Genomic DNA, 24,441 nt, shown 5'->3' on the forward strand with positions numbered 1-24,441 from the left:
AGCATTTCCAATCAAAATCCTAGCGAATTGGTTTGTAAATACAGACAAACTGATTCTAAAGGTTATATGGAAAGGCAAGAATTCCAAAACTCAACACAATAATTAAATATAAATAAATTCAGAGGACTGACACTATTCAACTTGAAGACTTACTATAAAGATTAAGCATTTAAGACAGTGTGCTATTGGCAAAGAATAGATAAATACAAGAATGGAATAATGATATAGGGCCCAGAAACAGATCCACATAAATACAGTCAACTGATCTTGAACAAAGAAGGAATGGCAGTTCAATGAAGAAGTCAGTCTTTTTAACAAATGGTGCTAGAACAACTGAATATCCATATGTAGAAAAATCCAGACACAGAACACAAGACTTCATAAAAAACTGACTCAAAATGGACCATAGACCTAAATATAAAATGCAGAACTGTAACACTCCTGGAAGATAACACAGAAGAAATAGTTGACCTTGGGTTTGGTAATGTTTTCTCAGATATAATGCCAAAGAACAACCCATGGAAGAAATATTGATAAATTGGAATTCATTAAGATAAAAAATAACTTCTCTGTGAAAGACACTGTCAAGAGAATGAAAAGACAGATCAAAAACTAGAAGAAACTACTTTCAAAATATAACTGCTGAAACTTGGAGGTGATAGTAAAATGATCACTGGTTGCCAAGGATTTAGGGAGAGGAAAGGTGAAATTAGTAGAGACAGTAGAGAAGATTCTTAGAGTAGTGAAACTATTGTGTATTAATATAGTACTGTTGTATACATGCCATTATACATTTTTCCAAGTTCACAGAATGTACAGCACAAACAGTGAACTCTAATGTAAACTATGAGTTTCAGTAATATATCAGTATCGCTTCATCTGTTGTATCAAATGTACTAAACAACCTACACTAATGCAAGGTGTGTGTATGAAACGGTATATGTGTGGAGAGGGAGTGATGAGGAGATAACATGGGAGCTCTAGATTTGCTGTTCAATTTTTCTGTAAACCCAAAATCACTCTAAAAAATAAAATCTATTAATTTAAACAGAAATTAATTTAAAAACAGAAAAAAGCCAACATTTTTTAGTTAAAAAAAAAAGCCAACTATAGGCTGAAAACATTCTATGTAATATTCCAATAGAGAATATTAACAGCCGTTTGTACAGATGTTTGTACAGATCCCCCATACATACTGAGACAATAATCACCCCAATCATCTGCGTGCGTAATCTTCTGTTTCACAGAGGCAGGCAATAAAAGGCAGAAAATCACTCTTCAATGGACTTGCCAAGTTATATGGCATAAATCAGAATGAAGCATCAAAGACAAAATATTCTCATTTGTAAAGGAGAATGGGGGAAAAAATAAAAAAAAACAATCATCGCATTACTTTGTTCTGAAATAGCAGAGATAGTCCCTTGAGCCAGCTGTGGATCCTAAGAAAACAGCAACTGATGATAATGATTAATTCCTCCCATGAGTGTTTCATTGTTTGATAATTCCAGCTATTGAAAGCCATCTTAATTTGGAAGAAATTTAGCAATATACCAGTGATTACACTTAAGAACTTCTGAGGGAGAAGTAAACAGATACTACTTGTAATATACTTTTATGGTTTATGTCATGACATTATAACACAGTGTAAAGTAAAACAATTACAAATAATTTTGCAGCCTAAACTATTGCTTTTAAAAGTTTTAGTCCATTCTCTCTAAAATCTGTCTAATTATTGCTGTGCAAGATAATATTTCTATCAAATCAATGCCAAAGAAAACATTCTTGGATTAACTTATTGGTATTATTATTACTATTAAATATCTACAACCCAGAAATAAGAGAATCTGCTTAATCCTCAAAATAAAGTAAACAAACAAAAATCAGTTTAAATGAAAAACATTTATATAGCTTATATCCTAAATTTGAGAATTATTTAAATTTTGTCATAATAAATCACTTAGTATTTTTATTACTGTAATAACAAAAAAAATTTACAGAAAGAAAGAGTCTTTAAATTCAATAGTGCTTTACAATTTTAAAAATTTTACACATATGATTTCATGTAATCCCATAATAACCCTTTTTCCCCCTAATACTATATTACCCTAGCCTTCTCCCTTTCCCTACTGGTAACCTCACTAGTTTGTCTTCCAAATATGAGTCTGCTTCTTTTTTGTTTTATTCCCTAGTTTGTTGTATTTTTTAAGGTTCCACATATAATTGATATCATACCGTATTTGTCTTTCTTTGACTTATCTCACTTAGCATATTGCCCTCTGAGACCATCCATGTTGCTACAAATGCCAGAATTTCATTCTTTTTTATGGCTGAGCTGTACTCTACTGTCTCACCTTCTTTATCCATTCATCTCTTGATGGTACAAGATCTATGTTTTTAGCAACTGATATGTTGATAAAATGTGAAAATGGATGACTTGTCCTACACAGTTGCACTATTAATTACTCTGGAGTTCAGTGTACTTCTGGTCTAGATTCAAAATTTTTTATACTTGACACTGAAAGCTTTTCTAGAGTAACTTAAAAACTCAAATCCCAAACCTGATTACAATTTTCCCATTGCAGAAAACCATGAAGAAATTTTTTATAAAATTACACTGTAAAATATTTAGGTGAATCACGATATAAACACCAAAGACTTCCTACCTTAACACAGCATTTCTTCCATCACTCCTTGTACACCAAACCTGGCGGGTTTGAAAACCTATCTCTATGTCCCAGGACTTGGAATGGTGATGCGCCTTGTAACTGTGATGTCTAAAAGGGACCAACTCCTTCGACTCAGAGCTAAAATCCAGAACGGTTCTTCCACTTAGGTTAAGTTCTTTGAGATGAGGCAGTCTACATTTACTCCACGGTCCAACTTTAAGGCTAAACGTATATTCCTCTGCCCCAAGAGGACAAGAAATGGGGGCATCACAGGCTCTTGACTCAGTCAAGTTAGGACACTGTGACCCTCCATAGAGAGGGAGGGCAATAGCTGAGCGAGTTCTGTGCTGTAACTGCTTCCCACACCCATTGCTACACGTAGACCACGGCGAGAACTCAGACACCACACAATCCCGTGGGCAAGGGATGAGGCACGCTTGTTCCGTGGGGGGCTGAGGGGCAAAGTGTTCACATATCTCATTCACAACCATGGTTCTGTTCAGCTTCTGAACACAGTGCACCGTCCGATGCTGCAACCCGTGCTGGGCGGTCACACACGCTGCTGCCCGAGGCGTGGCTGGGCCCAGGTCAGGAGGAGCAAGTACACAGTGGTGCCAGTCGGAAACCTCCCACTGGAAGAGGTCTCTGTGCCAGTCACAGACTCGGAAGCAGGTTCTTTCCTTCGGAGGCCTGTTGTGCTCATCACAGTTAGACAGGTGGCTCGTCCACCCCTCAGAGTGGAAACACCACAGGGCACGACTCTGGCTTCCGCCTGGCCCACAATTTCCTGTACACCTTCCCCAGGGGCCTGCAGGCAGAAAAGACAAAGGGGTCGATTACTCCAAGATCCCAGGCCACCATCCACACAAAAACAGGTCAATCTGTATACCTTGAGACACAAGCAGTGTGAAATTGTGAAATATGGAACAAAAACATAACTTAGTGGTTAAGAAAGTGGATTCTACATCAGTTGGCCCTTCTTGAAATCTCCAATTCATCTCTTAGTAGCAATCTCAACTTGGATGAATTACCTCAACTTTCCAAGTCTTAGTTTCCCACCTACAGAACAGATAATTAAAGTGCTGACTTGTAGAGTTTTTCTGAGGATCAGTAATAAAATGTGATTCCAAGTAAAAATACACATGTAATAAATGATTGGTATCATTATAATTATTATGTTTCAAAGCCTATTTATCTAACTCAATATTAATACTTTCAAGTTAGGCAGAGTTTCATCTAAAAGAAAAGCCCCAAATCCAGGATTTTAATAAACTAGGGTTTTTCATGTTTCCAATTCTTCAGTTCACAACCTAAGTATAAGCTCAGAAGAAAAAGACATTAAAAAAAAAATAACTTGCAAAAGCATCCTAAATATATATTCACTTTCTAAATACTGTCCTCAGTTTTGGCTTTTACTTACAGAATGAAAAAAAAAATCTGATACAGGGGTAAAAGTGAAGTTAATAAAAGCAGCAGCGCTGAACTATCTGTGGAAATTCTGCCCCTACAATCCCTGAAATATACTGTCTGGGTAAAGCTTCCAAGGGCATCCCTGGTGGCTCAGTAGTAAAGAATCCTCCAGTGCAGGAGGTGTAGGTTTGATCCCTGGGTCAAGAAGATCCTCTGGAAGAGGAAGCATGGCAACATACTCCAGTATTCTGGCCTGGAAAATTCCAAGAACAGGGAAGTCTGGCAGACTACAGTCTATGAGGTCACAGAATCAGACATGATCTAGCAACTAAACAACAATAACTTCCAACATTAGCTTGTAATATGCCAAATCTTTTAATTAGTGAATTAGTTTTATGAGAAAGTTTCAAGAAATGGACAGACAAAACAGCTACCCATTGACGTTTCTCACTTTTCTTTTTGCATCCTAAATATAAACACACTAGCTGGCCTCATCCATTAGGCTGATCATTGATCTTTCCACAAAGACAGCAAGTAATCACATTTTGTGTCAATGGGAAAAAAAAAATAGTTTCCTCCTTTTCTCTTTACCTAAATATTTAATAAGAGCCTGAAAAAAGAAGTTTATCACTGTTATGTTTGCCCCTTTACTAGGTTTGGAACCACCATAGAGGCAACTCACACCCTGAGAAGTCATCTAATTTCCACAAGCAAGAGAAAGAAAGTGAAGTCTTTCTCTCTTTCCTCAGATCTGATCAGACTCCAACATGTCACTTAATTAGTCCCTGGGAATGTATTTTCAAGCATATCCAGTACATTTCTAGAAGCAGTAAATGTGTATAGTAATATGCATTTAGGAAGAGACATGTGCCTCCCCAGAGAAACAGTATTTGCATTTGCTTCACTGAGGATCTCTCACTGTGGCAGGGCAATACTTTTGAGGTTGTAATGTACCCAGTCCACCAGTTCTTTCCCCGAGCCCTGGTTGTGCAGACCTACTATTCTAGGCAATACCATGTTGATAATTCCAGTGCTGATGATGTCTGTCACTTTGTGAAAGAGAATAATATGTACTCTCATCTTCTTTTGGTGCCCCCACACTCGCATGTGGTGCCCCATTTCTTGTTGAAACAGAGTTTTACTGAATGAAGTCAGCCTACAGTCACCAAAAAGCCCTTTGGTTTCCCACACTCTTTCCTGGGTGAGCTGTCCCAGGACTGTCTCCTCAGGCACAGTCAGTGTGCATGGGAAGTGCAGCATTTAGCACAGGTTGACTAATCAATCATCTTTAATTCTGATAATTTCCTCCTGAATCACCCACAGTTTAGTATTCTGTACACTGAGATGCTCACTGTGACATGATGGTCATTTGTAGGCTCCAGCTGTCTAGATGTTCTAGAACAGATTCAGGTTCAATATGCCACTCCCTGCCCAGCATCCCAGACCATGCATGTGAACATTTACTATTATTAAAAACACAGAATACAAAACCCAAATCCATGGTTACTATTTCAAAAAATATATGATCGTAGGAAACTTTTTAAATCTTTAGATTTTAATTGCTTAAAATTATTTACTAATTTTAATCACTTAAAATTATATTTTAATTTTTGATCTATCCAGGAGTTTGGGATTAACATATACAGGCAAATTCTTTACTGCCTGAGCCACCAGGAAAGCCCAACATATACATACTAGTATATATAAAGTAGACAACGAATAAGGACCTATTGTATAGCACAGGGCACTGTACTCAATATTTTATAATAACAAACAAGGGAAAATAATCTGAAAAAGCATATATATATATAAATATATATATGTATATATAGTGTGTGTATATATATATAAAGAACATATATAAAACTTTTTATATATATAACTGACTATGTGACAGTTTATATATATATAACTGACAATATATTCAGTTTATATATACACATACTGCATTATGTGCTCAGTCACTCAGTCATGTCTGACTCTTTGTGACCCTATGCACTGTAGCCCACCAGGCTCCTCTATTCATGGGATTTCCCAGCAAGAATATTGGAGTGGATTGCCATTCCCTACTCCAAGGGATCTTCCTTACCCAGGGATCAAACCCAGGTCTCTTGTGTCTCCTGCATTGGCAGCCAGATTCTTTACCCTGGCACCACCTGGGAAGTCCATATATATAATATATAAGTATATATAATAACTATATATAATGTATATAACATGTATATAACTAAATCATTTTGCTGAACACCCAAAATTAACACAACATTGTAAATCAACTATACTTCAATTAAAAATATAAAATCTGTTTTTAATGATCTAAAACAGTTATTAGTTAAAAAGAAAACAAAGCTTTTTTTGCAAAAACACTGGGTTTTCAAATATAGGCTGTCAGTTTCTATTTGTTTAGGTATGAAGTATACGCAACTTTATACTTAGTATTTAATCCTGTATATTAAAGAATGTAAGACCAAACTAGTGGCGCCTCTTCTAACCAATCTTAAAAAGCTAACAGTAAATTTAATCAATCTAGAACTTCTTACAAAGTGATCCTTAGTCTTAATTTTAGAATATTTGATTAACACATTTTCTTATTAACATTCTGTTTTCTTCTAAGTTTTTGCCCATTTTCAAAACTGTTAAGGTAGTTTTTCTATTATTTGAAATCATTAATATTTTAAACTATATAAATTAATATTCTTCCCTTAGCTTTCATTTCTCCATCTACATAGAATTTTGCCAAACAGCCATTTTTTTAGATCAATGAAGACAAAATATAACTATTAACAATTATCCTCCAATTAAAAACAAATAAGTAAAAAGAAATAATTACTACCATTTGTTAAAGGCTAGTGGTATTGCACTGTATTTGTTTTCTTGTTAAATATTCAGGAATTTTACCAGGTGGTCATTAAATCATTTATGATTTAAAATCAGCCATGGTGGGAGTATTTACATCACACTACAAATCAAGGCAAATGAAGGCTTTTTTTTTTTTAAACAGCGAGCCAGTTGGTTTATCTTACATCACTGGTGACTTGATAACTGTCTTCCTTCCTTCTGTTCCTTATAACACTCCCATAAAGTGGGGCTACTTTGCTCATTTTATCAGTTGAGGGAAATGGAACTCACAGAAGTTACAATGCACACCCAAGTTACACAACTAGTGTGTGATAGACTAGAATGAAACTACAGATCTGTGTGACCCCAAGCTTGGGCTCCTGCCCTACATTTGAAAAGACCCTTTTCTATGGTATGCACTGGTATGTGTGATCCTAAAATCACAAGGCAAATGCATTTCTTCACTTAGCCACAATCTCTCCAATTTGTTAATATTCCTTTGGATGTGAGTAGAACAAGTCCTCAAGGTTGTGGCAGCACAGCATTTCCCCCTCTTGACCCTGGGAATTTAGGACAGCAGTTTTTGCATACTAAGACACATGCATGTTTATAAACTTTAGTCACTGCATTTAGGAAGGCATGGTCTAGGAAGAATAGTTTTTCCACATGTTAAAGCGAACTTTGCAGACAACTGAAAAGAATCTGAATAACAAGTAAATGTAACTTGAATTGGCTATGCTGGGAAAAATTAAAAACAAATTGTAAACAAGACATCTGTGATATGACAAGACCTCTGAGCAATTGGCCTATAACAATTTGCATTTTTCAGACATGGAGAGGAAAATGTGTCCCATGATTTATTCAGTTGTGTTTGGCTATGAACTTAAAACACACACAATAGTGAAAATCACACAGCCCTGAGGGATTTTGCCTTTTCAAAAAACATGTATATTGAAGTAAAATGTGACCTGCAGTATGACAAATCTTAAATCCCTTGTCCAAGTGCAGAAATAGAAGAGCTGATTAAAATTTTGAGCAGTTGCATGAAGAAAAAGAATATCACTTTTAAATTTGACATATATATAAAACATATGGTTATATTCAGAATATACCTCTGAGTTAAATAATCTAAACAAATAAGAAATCTATGTACAAACAATAATCATTTTATATTTCTTAATTGAAAATAAGCTTCAAGTAACACAAATAAAACAAAGTTTTCATTACCCTAGGAGATAGACCCTACAAGATATTGCTTTGATTTATGTCAAAGAGTATTCTGACTATGTTTTCCAGAATTTTATAGCATGGTCATATGCTGCTGCTGCTGCTGCTAAGTCACATCAGTAGTGTTCGACTCTGTGTAACCCCATAGACGGCAGCCCACCAGGCTCCCCCGTCCCTGGGATTCTCCAGGCAAGAACACTGGAATGGGCTGCCATTTCCTCTCCAATGCATGAAAGTGAAAAGTGAAAGTGAAGTCACTCAGTCATGTCTGACTCAGCGACCCCATGGACTGCAGCCTACCAGGCTCCTCTGTCCATAGGATTTTCCAGGCAAGAGTACTGGAGTGGGTTGCCATTACCTTCTCCAATCTGGTCATATAATTAGGTCTTTAATCCATTTTCAGTTTGGAGGTTCCTTAAAAAACTAAAAATAGAGCTACCATATTGTTGGGAGCCACATTAGGCATCACTGACAAAATGGAGGCATGGCCCCAACCCCCTCTCCTCATCTCACACGCATGGCCCTGGGATGAAGGAGTTAGGCCTTGTGATTCTGACTTGTTCTTTCCTTTCTTCAGTTGAGTTGGCTGGAAAGAATGTTAAGGTGCTTGAGAGAAGCATGAGAAAGCACAAAGCCTTCTACAGTTCTGTGCCCAGAAAATAATCTATAAAGTAAGCATTGACATTTGTTCAAGGATCTTTACAAAGAATGTTCCAGGATGAGCATGTAGGCCACAGCTCAAGGCCATGGGAAGGATTGTTATCTGAGACCTGTTTGTGAGGGGAATGTTTATGGCAAAAGAAGTTTGCTGAGTTTAGGGTTTAGGAATAATTAAGAATAGCTAGAAGCCTTTTTAGGAGATAGTGATCTTAAGATGCTAGGGGCAAACAGGATTTAGAAAGATAAGAAATAAACTGAGGAATGTGGCATGAGTTACAATATAATCACAAGTTAAGGATAGGACACATAAGAGAAAGTAAATAATAGATAGTAAAGCAGATTCTGAGAGAATCGCTGAAGCAGGAACTCTGTTTGGAGGACAACAGTGATTTCTGGAGACAGTAAATTTGGGTGGGAAAAACTGAAAATGTGAAACCTCTGACCTAATGCTTTTGTCAAAGTATAAAAGAAAACCTGAAGCTTGAAATAAACATGTAGTTCCATACTATGAGTCAGAGGCTACATCATCGTCCACCGACCCGCTCACCCCTTCAGGCTGATTCCCTGGCTGCCGGAGCTGGACTCTGGCACCATATGATCCAGAAATCCCATTCCTGGGCATATATATGTAGAAATCCATACTTCAAATATATATATGCACCCCAAAGTTCATTGCAGCACTATTTACAATAGCCAAGACATGGAAAAAAACCTAAATGTCCATCAACAGATGAAAGGATAAACAAGTGTGGTACATACATATAATGGAATATTACTTACCCATAGAAAATGATGAAATAATACCATTTGTAGCAAAATGAATGGACCTAGAGATTATCATACTAAGTGAAGTCAGACAAAGAAAGACAAACATCAATTATATGTAGAATCTAAAAATGATACAAATGAACTTATTTGCAAAACAGAAACAGACCCATGGAATTAGAGAACAAATTTATGGTTACCAAAGGGGAAAGGGAGGTAGAAGAAAGGATAAATTAGGAGGTTGGAATTAACATATACCCACAACAATGTGTAAAAAAAAAAGATAATCAACAAGGACCCAGTGCCAAGCATATAGAATGCTATTCAATACTATGTAATAAACTATATGGGAAAAGAATCTGAAAAAAAGAATATGAAGATATGCAGATGACACCACCCTTATGGCAGAAAGTGGAAAAAAAAAAGAAAAACTAAAGATCCTCTTGATAAAAGTGAAAGAGGACAGTAAAAATGTTGGTTTAAAACTGAACATTCAGAAAGCTAAGATCATGGCCTCTGGTCCCATCACTTCATGGCAAATAGATGGGGAAACAATGGAAACGGTGACAGACTTTTTTGGGAGCTCCAAAATCACTGCAGATGGTGACTACAGCCATGAAATTGAAAGATGCTTGCTCCTTGGAAGAAAAGCTATGGCAAACCTAGACAGCATATTAAAAAGCAGAGACATTACTTTGCCAGCAAAAGTCCCTCTAGTCAAATCTATGGTTTTTCCAGTAGTCATGTATGGGTGTGAGAGTTGGACTATAAAGAAAGCTGCTGCTGCTGCTGCTGCTGCTGCTAAGTCACTTCAATTGTGTTTGACTCTGTGCGACCCCATAGATGGCAGCCCACCAGGCTCCCCCATCCCTGGGATTCTCCAGGCAAGAACACTGGAGTGGGTTGCCATTTCCTTCTCCAATGCATGAAAGTGAAAAGTGAAAGTGAAGTCACTCAGTCGTGTCCGACTCTGAGCAACCCCATGGACTGCAGCCTACCAGCACCAAAGAATTGATGCTTTTGAACTGTGGTGTTTGAGAAGACTCTTGAGAGTCCCTTGGACCGCAAGGAGATCCAACAAATCCATCCTAAAGGAAACCAGTCCTGAATATTCATTGGAAGGACTGATGCTGAAGCTGAAACTCCAATACTTTGGCCACCCAATGTGAAGAACGGACTCATTTGAAAAGATCCTAATTCTGGGGAAGATTGAAGGCAGGAGGAGAATGGGATGACAGAGGATGAGATGGCTGGATGGCATCACCAACTCAATGGACATGAGTTTGAGTAAGCTCAGGGAGCTGGTGATTGACAGGGAAGTCTGGCCTGCTGCAGTCCATGGGGGTCACAAAGAGTTGGACATGACTGAGTGATTGAACTGAATTGAAACTGAATCACTTTGTTATACAGCAGAAAGTAACACAACATTGCAAATCAATTTTACGTCAATATAAAATAAAAATTTAAAACAAAAAAAAACAAAATTAAGAACAATTAAAGGTTTAAAAGTTTAATTGCATACATAATTACATATATAAGTTTTAAACTAAAACTTGAAAACATTCCAATGGTGTAATAGGAATAGTAATTTTCTACTTGTTTACCTGCACTAAGATTATGTAAAATCACTTTCCACCTGTGACTCATTACCCTTTCAATGAAATAAACACAGCTACTCTGCAATAAACTGTGAAGAATTTCAAGTCACATCAGTTCTAATTAACATGCTAACATTTTTGTATAGGAGTGAATTTTTTGGACACAGGGTAGCATCAATGAAATCTCAAGTTACATTCACCTTTAAAACTCTATGATTCCTCTTTTTTTGTCTGGGTTTTTTAAGAAAGTGCAAATCTGTGAATGTTCTAATGTAATATTCCTCTAAAAGTAGAAAAGTGCTGGCAAATTTTATTCTCTTAATTAAGTAATCCTTAAGTGGATTAGTTTTGATGAACGTATCACCCAATCTAAATCATCATAATTAAGGCAGCCCAGAGGATGCCTGAATTTTAGGTGTGGTATTAAGAAGCCTGCAACCAAGGGGAAAAAAATCACTCCAGAGAACAGGGAATAAACATACTCCCAGGAGTGCTCACACTGTTCTCACCACTATTTGAAGTAACAAACTTGATTTAATACCATTCACACAATAGGAAGAGATGTTTGTTTTATTATTCACTTTCTTTCAACCACAGCTTTTATTATCCTGACACTGCTTTGTATTTAACTCGACCAAGAACACTGAGGAATGACATGTATGACATGGCTGAGCTTTACTGTTCTAAACAAATTATTGGTGGATAATTACTGAACCAAAGCACTCAGAAACCTGAGCATTACACAATGTGACATAAAACAGCATTGATCCACTTGTAAGATGTCTCATCTACAAGAAATTGCTTGGAATTTCTGTCATAACTTTCACATCTCAAAAAGCTTTCACATTGATCATGGAGAAATTAAAGTAATATCTCCATTACACAGTGGACAATTATCTAGGAAATCACACTTTCTAAAATACATCAAAGAACCCAAGGGATGAGAAAAAGTGGCCAGTGAACATTTATTCACTGAAACAACCATTATTCATTATCTGCTATTTGACAAGTAGTGTATTAGACTCTGGGAATATAAAAATGAATGAGACATTAAATACATCTCATAATAACTATGCACTAAATATAATGCCTACATGCTTATGAAAGGACATCAGGCCCCTCAGGGTTGTCTACACTTAGCTTGTACACAGCATTAACAATCTTAATTTGATTTCCCAGAGTTTATTAAATCGAAAGCAGAAGCCTAGAAGTTGAGAGGTACCACTGAAGGCAGGTACAGTGATGAAAGTCAGAAGAGATGATAGTTCCTGAGTCTAAATTTCAAAATATATTATGATAATTCATAATTTCTACTAGCAGGGAATGTATAAAGTCACCCAACACTTTCTAACCTTTGAGAGCAAACCTGCTCATTAGATATATCCATTTGTGAGTTATGCCTCTGATAGCAACAGGCAGACAACACAGAAAATGGAGAGACAGAAAAAAAAAATTAATGGGAAGGAATTTAAACCCTAATGCATTTCATTTATTTTATGGATTTTATTAGATTTTTTCTCATTAGAGTATAGTTGATTTACAATGTTGTGTTAGTTTCAAGTGGGCTTCCCAGGTGGTGCTACTAGTAAGGAACCTGCCTGCCAATGCAGGAGACCTAAGAGACATGGGTTCAACCCCTGGACAGGGAAGATCCCTGGTGGGCACCAAGGACAGAGGAGCCTGGTAGGCTCAGAGTCCATAGGGTTGCAAAGAGTTGGACACAACTGAAGCGACTTGCCATGTTGCACAGCACATTAGTTTCAGATATACAGAAAAGTGAATCAGCTATATAAATACATACACCCACTCTTTTCCAGATTATTTTTCCATATAGGCCATTACAGAGTATTGAGTCAAGTTCCCTGTGCTATAGAGTAGATCCTTACTAGCTATCTGTTTTATATACAGTAGTGTGTATATGTCAATTCCAATCTTCCAATTTATTCTTCCCCATCTTAACACCTGGTAACCAAAAATTTGTATTCTATATATGTAACTGTTTCTGTTTTATACAATAGATATGTTCACTTGTACCCTTCTTTTAGATTCCACGTATAAGCAATATCAAATGATACTTGTCTTTCTCTCACTTAATTCACTCCACATAACAATCTCTAGGTCTATCCACATTGCTGAAAATGGCATTATTTCATTCTTTTTTATGGCTTAACAATATTCCACTGTATATATGTAACACATGTTCTTTATCCATGTCTCTGTTGTAAAAATCACAATGACACAGAGGTTAAATATGTTACTAAATGACCAGTGGATCACTGGAGAAATCAAAGAGAATATAAAAAAATACCTAGAGACAAATGACAATGAAAATACAATGATCCAAAAACAATTGACATAGCAAAAGCAATTCTAAGAGGGAAATTTATAGCAATACAATTTAGCTCAAGAAACAAGAAAAATCTCAAATAAACAACCCAACCTTACACCTAAAGCAACTAGAGAAAGAAGAACCAACAAAACCCAAAGTTAGTAGAAGGAAATAAACCATAAAGATTAGAGCAGAAATAAAAGAAATAGAGACAAAAAAACAACAGCAAAGATCAATGAAACTAAAAATTGGTTCTTTGAGAATATAAACAAAGCTTTAGCCAGACTCATTAAGAAAAAAAGGAAGAGGACTCAGGTCAATAAAATTAGAAAGGAAAAAGGAGAAGTTACAATGGGCATAACAGAAGTATCAAGGATCATAACACACTACAACAAGCAACTATGCACCAATAAAATGGACAGCCTAGAAGAAATGGACAAATTCATGCAAACGCACAACCTTCCAAGGCTGAACCATAAGGAAATAGATGATGTGAACAGAGAAATCACAAGTACTGAAATTGAAATTGTGATTAAAAATCTCCCAACAAACAAAAGTCTAAGATCAGCTGACTTCACAAGAGAATTTATGAAGTATTTAGAGAAGAATTAACACCTACCCTTCTGAAACTCTTCCAAAATATTGTAGAAAAAGAAACACTCCCAAGCTCATTATACAAGGCCACCAATACCCTGATAATAAAACCATACAAAGATACTATACCACAAAAAAAGAAAATTATAGGCCAATGTCACTGATGAACATAGATGCAAAATTTCTAAACAAAATGCTGAATCTAACAACACATTAAAAGGATCATCCATATACCATGATCAGCTGAGATTCATTCAAGGGATACAAGGAGTCTAAAATGTCCACAAATCAATCAATGTGACACTCCACATCAACAAACTGAAGAATAAAAACCGTATGATCCATCGAAAAATGTCTGCTAACAGATAAATGAATACAGAAATTGTGGTACATATACACAGTGGAATATTACTCAGCTATTTAAAAGAACACATTTGAGTCAGTCCTAATGAGGTGTATGAACCTAGAGCCTATTATACAGAGTTAAGACAGAAAGAGACAAATATTGCATATTAACACATGCATATGGAATCTAGAATGATAGTACTGATGAATCTGTTTGCAGGGCAACAACGGAGACACGGGCATAAAGAGCAGACTTGTGGACACAGTCGGGGAAGGAAAGGGTGGGACGAATTGAGAGAATAGTATGGAAACATAAATTACCATATAGAAAATAGATACTATGTGGGAATTTGCAGTGTGGTACAGGGAGCTCAACCCAGTGCTCTGTGACAACCCCAGAGTAGGATGGGGTAGAATGGGGAGGAAGGTGGGAGGGGTTACAGGGGGGAGGGGACATATGTACACCTGTGATTCATGTTTATGTATGGCAGAAACCAAGACAATATTGTAAACCAATTATCCTGTAATAAAAAGATAAACAAAAGAGACAGAAAAATTTACTTCAAAAAAAATGTTCTCAATAGATGTAGAAAAAGCTTCTAACAAAATTCAACTCCCATTTTTGATAAAAACTCTCCAGAAAGTAGGCAAAGAAGGAACCTACCTCAAATTAATGAAGGACATGTATGACAAACCCATAAAAAATATCATTTTTAATTGTGAAAAACTGAAAGCATTTCCTCTCAGATCAAGAATAAGACAGGATGTCCACTCTGGCCACTATTATTCAACATAGTTTTGGAAGTCCTAGCCATGACAATCAAAGAAGAAAAAAAAATAAAAAAGAATTCAAATTGGAAAGGAAAGACTATAACCATTTGCACATGATATAATACTATACATGGAAAACCCTGCAGATGTCAACAGAAAACTACTAGAACTCATCAATGAATTTGGTAAAGTTGCAGGATATAAAGTTAATGCACAAAAATATCTTACATTCCTATAAACTAACAATAAAGGATCAGAAAGAGAAATCAGGGAAACATACCCATTTACCATCACATCAAAAAGCATAATCAAGAGTGCCGGGAGAAATATCAGTAACCTTTACGGCACCCTATGGCAGAAAGTGAAGAAGAACTAAAGAGCCTCTTGATGAAAGTGAAAGAGGACAGTGAAAAAGTTGGCTTAAAGCTCAACATTCAGAAAATGAAGATCATGGCCTCTGGTCCCATCACTTCATGACAAATAGATGGGGAAAATATGCAAACAGTGACGGACTCTTTTCTTGGGCTCCAAAATCACTGCAGATGATGACTGCAGCCATGAAATTAAAAGACATTTCCTCCTTGGAAGAAAAGCCATGACCAGCCTAGACAGCATATTAAAAAGCAGAGACATTACTTTGCTGACAAAAGTCCCTCTAGTCAAAGCTATGGTTTTTCCAGTAGTCATGTACGGATGTGAGAATTAGACTATAAAGAAAGCTGAGTGCCGAAAAATTGATGCTTTTGAATACGGTGTTGGAGAAGACTCTTGAGAGTCCCTTGGACTCCAAGGAGATCTGACCAGTTCATCCTAAAGAAAATCAGTCCTGAATATTCATTGGAAGGACTGATGCTAAAGCTGAAATTCCAATATTGTGGCCACTGGATGAAGAGAACTGACTCACTGGAAAAGGAGCTGATGCTGGGAATGATTGAAGGTGGGAGGAGAAGGGGACGACAGAGCTTGAGATGGTTGGATGGTATCACTGACTCAATGGAGATGAGTTTGAGCAAACTCTGGGAGTTGGTGATAGACAGGGAAGCCTGGTGTCCTGCAGTCACAAAGAGTCAGGCAAGACTGAGTGACTGAACTGAACTGAAAAAGCATAAAATAGCATTAAAAAAATTCCATTGTACTTTTCATAGCAGTCAAAAAGCCCCCATTAATACTAAAACAAAATATATATTTAGGACCTTGAAAAATAAGTTTAGAAAAATTTAACAGAAACAGTTGAGAGATATTAAACATTATTTTCATAAGTATAAAGATATACTTTTGAATATTTTTCATGATTTCAAATTCCAGACCACCACAGAGTATCTGGACTGCATATATACACTTCCAGTAAGCATATACATTGCTACTAACATCCCAAGTTCTTTTTGCATGATTGTGTTCTATTTGACATCTAACAGCACATTCTAAGTCCATTTCATCGTTGTGGACAGATGCCTCTGTCACTTATCATTTATGATTATAAATTATTAGTTGCCAGTAGCCAGAACATCCATTAAAAGAAGCTTGACAGTGGAGCAGATTAGACATCTGTCTGAATGGCTAATCAGTTCATGCAAACACCACAGAGACAGAAAACTATCTTTTAAAAACTGTTTATCAATATTTCTGTTTCTAAAAATTCTGAAGACTAAAAGGGCATCTCAAACCTCATATACTTCATTGCATCCTGACATAAAGTGGGTCTTTTCAGATCACTCAAATCTACAGCCTGCAAACCACCAAGATTGTGGGAGTGGAAAGGAAATCTTATAGCCCAGTTTTTGGAGCAGGGAGTGAAGTTCAAACAAATTCCATGACTTGCTCAAGGTCACACAGTCATTTGGAGCAGAAATGGAATGGATGATGGCCTTCCAGAAGCCCAATCCAGTGATCTTTACAGTATATTACTCTGGTTTCTACTATAACACTCTACAACTTCAAGGGGAAAAAAGGGCTCCATCAATAGTCCACCATCTAAGGTGGAAAGGGAGGAAAAACAGAACAAACAAATAGAAATTCCATAGAAACGCAGTTTATGTAAGCAACAAACTGACTGTGAATGCTAAGGAAATTTAATCTCCTAGATTATCAGCTAGGAACACACAGCTTCCCAGAGGCCCTTCACAGTTGATTACATGAAACGGGATCCTTCCTGCCTCTGTGTGTGTGAGAACATGGACAAAGTTACTATTTGGGTACATCCACCAAGGGTCAGGGGTTCAGCACACAAAGAAAGTCATAGGAACCAATAAGAAGTGATGTGTCCTTAGAATAAATATAGCATTAATACTAACAGCTGTCTTTTTTGAAACATTTACTATCTTCCCCATTTCATTACTGAGATTGGTGTACTTTTCCAGATGAGGTCATCAAAGCCTGAGGTCAAAGAGCTTTCTCAGGGTAAATGGCTCCATTGTCCTGATACTGTACTCTACAGTTTTATCGACTCCAAATATTTTCCACTGTAACTGCAGTTTACCTATTTTTAGAAGCCATATATCTTGAGCAAATAAAGCCATGCAAAGCCCCTTAGGTAAAATATATTTAGGAGGAGGTCTATTCTGAGGATAGCTGGTGTGAGGGGCTCGGGGTCCTGCTCTTCCTCTCCTGCCTACACCCCTCAGCCTTGCCAGAGTCCCAGCTCAATGGCCCAGCTCCCTGATGGCCCAGGCTTTGATACCTGTCAAGGGATATTGATGGAATGTTCTCATCCCATATATATGCTCCACTCACCTTTGACTTTACTTGCAATAAACAGTTCAGCTAAGCCCTCTCAATTCCCTGAAAACACACACACACACACACCCCCACACACACACCATTTATTCAGCTGTTTTGCATTAGTTCAGTGAGAAAGGCAATCAAGTGTAGGCCAGACATAGAGTAAAGCTGAACTCTGCCCAGTAATCTAAAGGACTTTCTCCCTTTCCTTATTGATCACTAGGCAGTGATGACACTTCAGGAGGATCAGAGATGTGTTTGTTTTATACCACAAAGAAAGCAAAGTGGAGCAAGTGCTTGGGATGTTGAAATTTGTAGGCTGTGCCTCCACACAGAAAATAGCAATCAAGTTCCACAGTGAATAATCAATATGTGCTGGGCTTCATGAGGAAGGCCTTGCCTATTGTTGTCTATCAGAGGCTCATGGAAAAGGCAGCAATGATGGCATTATACATGTAAACTTTAAGAATACATAAATCCTTTTTATCTCTGAGTAATATTCCACTGGATTTGTCACTGTTTAGTCACTAAGACATGTCTGACTCTTTTGTGACCCCGTAGACTGTAGCCCCTAAGCTTCTCTGTCCATCAGATTTCCCAGGCAAGAATACTAGAGTGAACTGCCATTTCCTTCTCCAGGGGATCATTCTAACCCAGGGACTGAACCCACATCTCTTGCACTGCAGGCAGATTCTTTACCACTGAATCACCAGGGAGGCTTCTGTGTTTCCTTAGCTTATGCTTCAAAGAACAAACATCCAGCATAATGCCCAATGGGATTCTTAAATGTTGGTTTTACAAAACCCCACCTGTAACACCCATTACTCTTTGCTGCAACTCTTTGGACTCTTTATTGCCAGGCTCCATGAAGCCCATGCAATCAGGGATGGAGTGTCCAATCTTCTCAGGATTGTTAGTTAAATGAAATACCTGTCTACAGAAATACTGTTGATCTTAGTCACGGCTCTAATAAGAATATCCTAATTGCTTCAGGCACATTACTGAACAAGATGCTATTATCATTTTTCTTAGAGGATTCAAATAAATAAGAATTATACATCAGATCTTATCATCCCAGTCTATGACTCACAACCCTAAAAAGTGACAGGGGATAGAATTATCATGGTGGTCACAGGCTTGTTACAATAACAGCACTGACATGGTAGCAGACCCTGTGGCTGACATTTAATAACAATCATGTTACTCAATCCCCAAAGCAGCTTTGAAAAGTAGGCTAATTTAGAAAGGACTCCTAGATGCCCTAAGTTCCCTAGATATTTTCAGGAAACTTGACAGAAAGAGAAAAAAGAGAGCAAATATGGTCTTTTCAGTTTGTTGACACAATAATATTCTCAGACACCCAGGAAAACACCTAAGAAAAGAAGAGTCTGGAAGACTTGCTTTAAAACTGTTAACTTGGGACACTGCTCAGCCTGAGGAGGAAGCCCCAGACACAGAGGTAAAGCTGAGAAACCTGCCATGATACAGGTTTCCAGTGGAGCCACAAACATTCTATGGAAATACCTTCATACTCACATCTTAGGGGGATTTGAGTGGCACCATTATTCGGAAGCGTGTTTAGGTCAAAGACCCAGTACCCACATTCCTATGGGGTTGACAGATGGAAGAACCATGGTTGAAAGGTATGTTTTGCTTACAGAATCACAGAGATTTATTAGATGGTGATCTGAAGATATTTTTCAAACCAAACATAGCACAATAAGCCTCCGACTTCTGTGTAGAAGTCTAGTCCATAAAGGTTCTGTTGGATGTTCCTGAGGAATGGGTCTCCTTCCCACGGCACATGCCTCCCATCTCAAAAACAAAAGTTTATCCCTTATGTTTCTGCTACCTGGAACAACATTGATAATAATAGAGTTCCTGATGTTAGTGAGAGAGAGAGACACACATAGAGACCTTGTATCTTCCTTCCCCAGAAAGAAAATGGCAGCTGTGAACGTCCAGGCAGATAAGGCCAGGGCCAGTGGGAACCTCTGAGAGATCCAGCACAGTGGAAGAGTTACACAAGGAACCAGCTATGACACAGAGGTTCTAGAGAGAGTTGATGGCTAGCCTATCAAGAATAAGGGCCATCTAAGTGGTGGCCTGTATGAACAGATGGTTGAGGAATAGGTAGACTTCCCAGAGGAAAGAGGAGAGACTCTGGTGGTTAAAGGGCTCAAAATAATCAAACTAATCTAAAGATGAATGAAAAAAGTGTATTTTTTGCATATCTAAATTTTCTGGGGCTGTTTCACTCATTTATTCTGAGGAAATCTTGCAAAAACTAGAAGTGTAATGCCATAAGAATGCATCCAGTCAGTAAGGCAGAAGCAGGAGGGTAGAAAGATATAGGATGATGACCACCAGGTCTGGTCGCTGGTGGAATCCAAATAGAGGAACCTCCCACTCCTTGCCATTACTCATTCTAAACTGAAAGTCACTCAGTTATGCCTGACTCTTTGCGACCCCATAGACTGTAGCTTGCCAGGCTCCTCTGCTCATGGAATTCTCCAGACAAGAATACTGGAGTGGGTAGCCATTCCCCTCTGGAGGGAATCTTCCAAACCCAGGGATTGTATCCAGATTTTCCACACTGCAGGCAGATTCTTGACCATCTGAGCCACTCATTCTAAGGCCAGTGCTTAATTCTAGGCAGAATGAGACTGAGAAACAAAATGAAAATCAATCACCAAAGAACAGATAAAGCTGATTCATTTCTGAACTCAAGTAAAATCAGTAGAAAGAACTTGAATATTTGGCTGCCTAAATATAAAGAAGAAAATCTGGACTAGACACTGTCCTCCTTGAAAGAAGCGGAACCTCGAAAGTATCTCATCGAGGTGAAGGTTGCCATTGGCAGAACTGGCAGCCTAAGTCTTCAAGAGCAAGGGCGCATCAGACATTCTTATAAGTGGCATGGATAGGCATGAGATGGAGACCCACCTGGGTTCATGATCTATTCAGTCTACATAGTGGTGCACCCGAGGTTCTTAGCTGAGATGGGTGCTGAGTATCACCACCATATATAACAGTTAAGGGGAATCAGAGTAGTAACACTAAATATAGCCCCAACCACCCATTAAGCTCAAGCCCTTTGATCAATAGCACACTGAGAAAATCCATCCTCATGATTATTTTCTAGCTAGGTGAGCACAGGGCAGTGGCCTGAAGCCTGGGTCAATTCCTTTTAGCCCCTCCACCCACCCACTCATGCATGATGGGAATTTCCCAGAGTGCTTTGTGGGAATTAATTTACAGTGAAAGTGAACTGAAGAAATGTCATTTGAGATATGGGGGTAATTTGCATTCACGTAATGAAAATAATAATTATTATAAGGTATAGTCACTTAGGAAAGTGAAAGGAAAGCTATGACAAACCTAGATAGATCAAAAGAGACATCCCTTTGCCAACAAAGGTCCATATAGTCAAAGCAATGGTTTCTCCAGTAGTCGTATATGGAGGTGTGAGTTGGACCATTAAGAAGACTGAGCACCAAAGAGTTCATGCTTTTGAATCATGGTGCTGGAGGAGACTCTTGAGAGTTCCCTGGACAGCAAAGAAATCAAATCAGTCAATCCTAAAGGAAAGCAACCCTGAAGGGAAGGACTGATGCTGAAGCTGAAACTCCACTGCTTTGGCCACCTGACTAAAAGAGCCAACTCACTGGAAAAGACCCTTATGCTGGCAGAAGATTAAAGACAAGAGTAGAAGGGGGTGACAGAGGATGAGATGATTAGATAGCATAACCAACTCAAGAAACATGAATTTGAGCAAACTCCAGGAGATAGCAGGGTACAGAGGAGCCTGGCTTGCTACAGTCCATGGGGTCGCAAAAAGGCAGTCATTACTTAGCAAATGAACAACAACTAATAATCACTTGTAGACTTAATACACAAGTGATCAAGGAAAAAAAAAAAAAAACCCGCTGGATTTTAACCATTCCTGGGGACAAGGAAATACTGTTCTATCTCCCCATCTTTCCTGTATTAGATTCTCATCAGAGATGACATATCATCATTCAGGAATTCCTAAAATATTTTCAGAGGAACAAAGACATCCTGTGAGATAAAAATCCAAAGAAGGGCTCTGTTATTAAATAAATTGGGGACAATGCAGAGTTAAACCAAATTTAAGGTTTTCTTCTTTGTAGGACTTCTCCAATGTATGTAAAAGCTTTTAATGTACATGGTGAATTTCCAAGAATTTATCCCTAATGTGCACCACTCACAAGTACCTTTGCCTACTTCACTCTCTCCCTAGAGGCAGGAACAGAGAAAATATTTTGCATATGTGATGCTTTTCTCTTGTTAGCTGTGGTACTTGATCATATTTTATAACCTTAATAAATTGAGATAACATAAAAGAAAAACATTTTTATAATTTTAATTTCAGAGTCCGTATGTTAAGTTAAGGTTAAATAGCAACTTCCAAAGACTAGCACATACATTCCTCCCAGGATACAAACACACAAAACCACATAGCAAAGAATGCTTCAGAAGAAGTAAAAAATCTGCCACCTGTCCACAAAGGAGATGACATAAAGCACACAGCAGAGATAGCAGTTGTTAGGCAATAGCTGAGCACTTTCAAAGACCGAAAACACAAGATCAAAGCACATGGAATGTGACAAGGCTTAACGGCAGAAAGGCACTAGCCAATTCAGAATAGTCACTGAACACATCATTAATTTACAGCTCAGTAAAAGGATTTAAAATGTAGTACACATCAAGGTTTAAATTTTCTGTATCATTTCAGACAGTTTGTGCTATGCTGTGTTTTGGGCTTCACAGGGGCTCAGCCAGTAAAGAATCTGCCTGCAATGTGGGAGATGCAGGTTCAGTCCCTGGGTCAGGAAGATCCCATGGAGAAGGAAATGGCAGCCCACTCAATATTCTTGCATAGGAAATCCCAAGAACAGAGGAGCCTAGCAGGAGGATTGCGCAAAGAGTCCATGGGGTTGCAAAGAAATGGACAGGACTGAGTGACTAAACAATCAAACGCCACCATGTTGGGTTTTACTTGAGGATATGACAAGGTGTACTTTACGGGCAACATATTAGTGAATTGCAACCATGTAATCATTGATTCCAAGTTTGGAACACAGCTTATTGGCTGTATGCCAGGCAGGGACCATTACATGAATCTGATATTCTACAATAATACACAATAAACAGGACTGGTTTATAGTTATTTTATGTAATTATATTAGCATTATATTATATTAAATATATAGTACACTGCTGCTGCTACTGATGCTGCTGCTAAGTCGCCTCAGTCGTGTCCGACTCTGTGCGACCCCATCGACGGCAGTGCACCAGGCTCCCCCGTCCCTGGGATTCTCCAGGCAAGAACACTGGAGTGGGTTACCATTTCCTTCTCCAGTGCATGAAAGTGAAAAGTGAAAGTGAAGTCACTCAGTCGTGTCTGACTCTTAGCAACCCCACAGACTGCAGCCCACCAGGCTCCTCCGTACATGAGATTTTCCAGACAAGAGTACTGGAGTGGTGTGCCATTGCCTTCTCTGATATAGTACACATGACATTAATATTATATATATAAATTATACGTTTTAGATAGTTCTATTTCTTATGCATGGGGCTTCTCCGCTGGCTCAGTGGTAAAGAACCTGCCTGTAAATGTAAGAGATGCAAGTTCAATCCCTGGGTCCAGAAGATTCCCTGGAGAAGGAAATGGCAACCCACTCCAGTATTCTTGCTTTGAAATCCCATGGACAGAGGAGTCTGGCAGGTTACAGTCCATTGGTCACAAAGAGCCAGACACGACTGAGCGATTAAACAACATTTCTTATGCAAACTATAGTTTACATATTTCATTATATATACTATGTAGTATATAAATAAACATACATAATTGCAATATAACCATAGACAGTACATATGTATGAGTTGAATATATATGTATGAGCTTATCAGTTCAGTTTGTGTCCGACTCTGTGACCCCATTAACCACAGCACGCCAGGCTCCTTTGTCCATCACCAACTCCTGGAGCCTACTCAAACTTATTTCCATCATGTTGGTGATGCCACCCAACCATCTCATCCTCTGTTGTCCCATTCTCCTCCCGGCTTCAATCTTTCCAAGCATCAGGGTCTTTACTAATGGGTCAGTTCTTAGTATCAGGTGGCCAAAGTATTGAAGTTTCAGCTTCAGCATCAGTCCTTCCAATGAATATTCAGGACTGATTTCCTTTAGGATGGACTGGTTGGATCTCTCTTTTTTTTTTTTTTTCATTTTATTTTTTTACTTTACAATACTGTATTGGTTTTGCCATACATTGACATAAATCCGCCACGGGTGTACATGAGTTCCCACCCCTGAACTCCGCTCCCACCACCCTCCCCATATCATCTCTCTGGGTCATCCCAGTGCACCAGCCCCAAGCATCCTGTATCCTGCATCGAACCTAGACTAGTGATTCATTTCTTACATGATAGTATACATGTTTCAATGCCATTCTCCCAAATCATCCCACCCTCTCCCTCTCCCACAGAGTCC

General features: G+C 38.1%; 1 protein-coding gene across 1 annotated transcript in view; it reads right to left on the reverse strand.

The window, feature by feature from the left end:
• Window positions 1–24,441, reverse strand: part of THSD7B (thrombospondin type 1 domain containing 7B) — a 1,055,806-nt gene that overhangs the window by 706,379 nt on the left and 324,986 nt on the right. Inside the window, exon 3 of the mRNA XM_069574436.1 lies at window positions 2,664–3,474. Within this exon, the coding sequence (XP_069430537.1) occupies window positions 2,664–3,474 (811 nt within the window). The remainder of the gene's footprint in view (window positions 1–2,663; window positions 3,475–24,441) is intronic.

Source organism: Ovis canadensis, chromosome 2 (assembly GCF_042477335.2).
Source record: "Ovis canadensis isolate MfBH-ARS-UI-01 breed Bighorn chromosome 2, ARS-UI_OviCan_v2, whole genome shotgun sequence".
Classification (NCBI taxonomy): domain Eukaryota; kingdom Metazoa; phylum Chordata; class Mammalia; order Artiodactyla; family Bovidae; genus Ovis; species Ovis canadensis.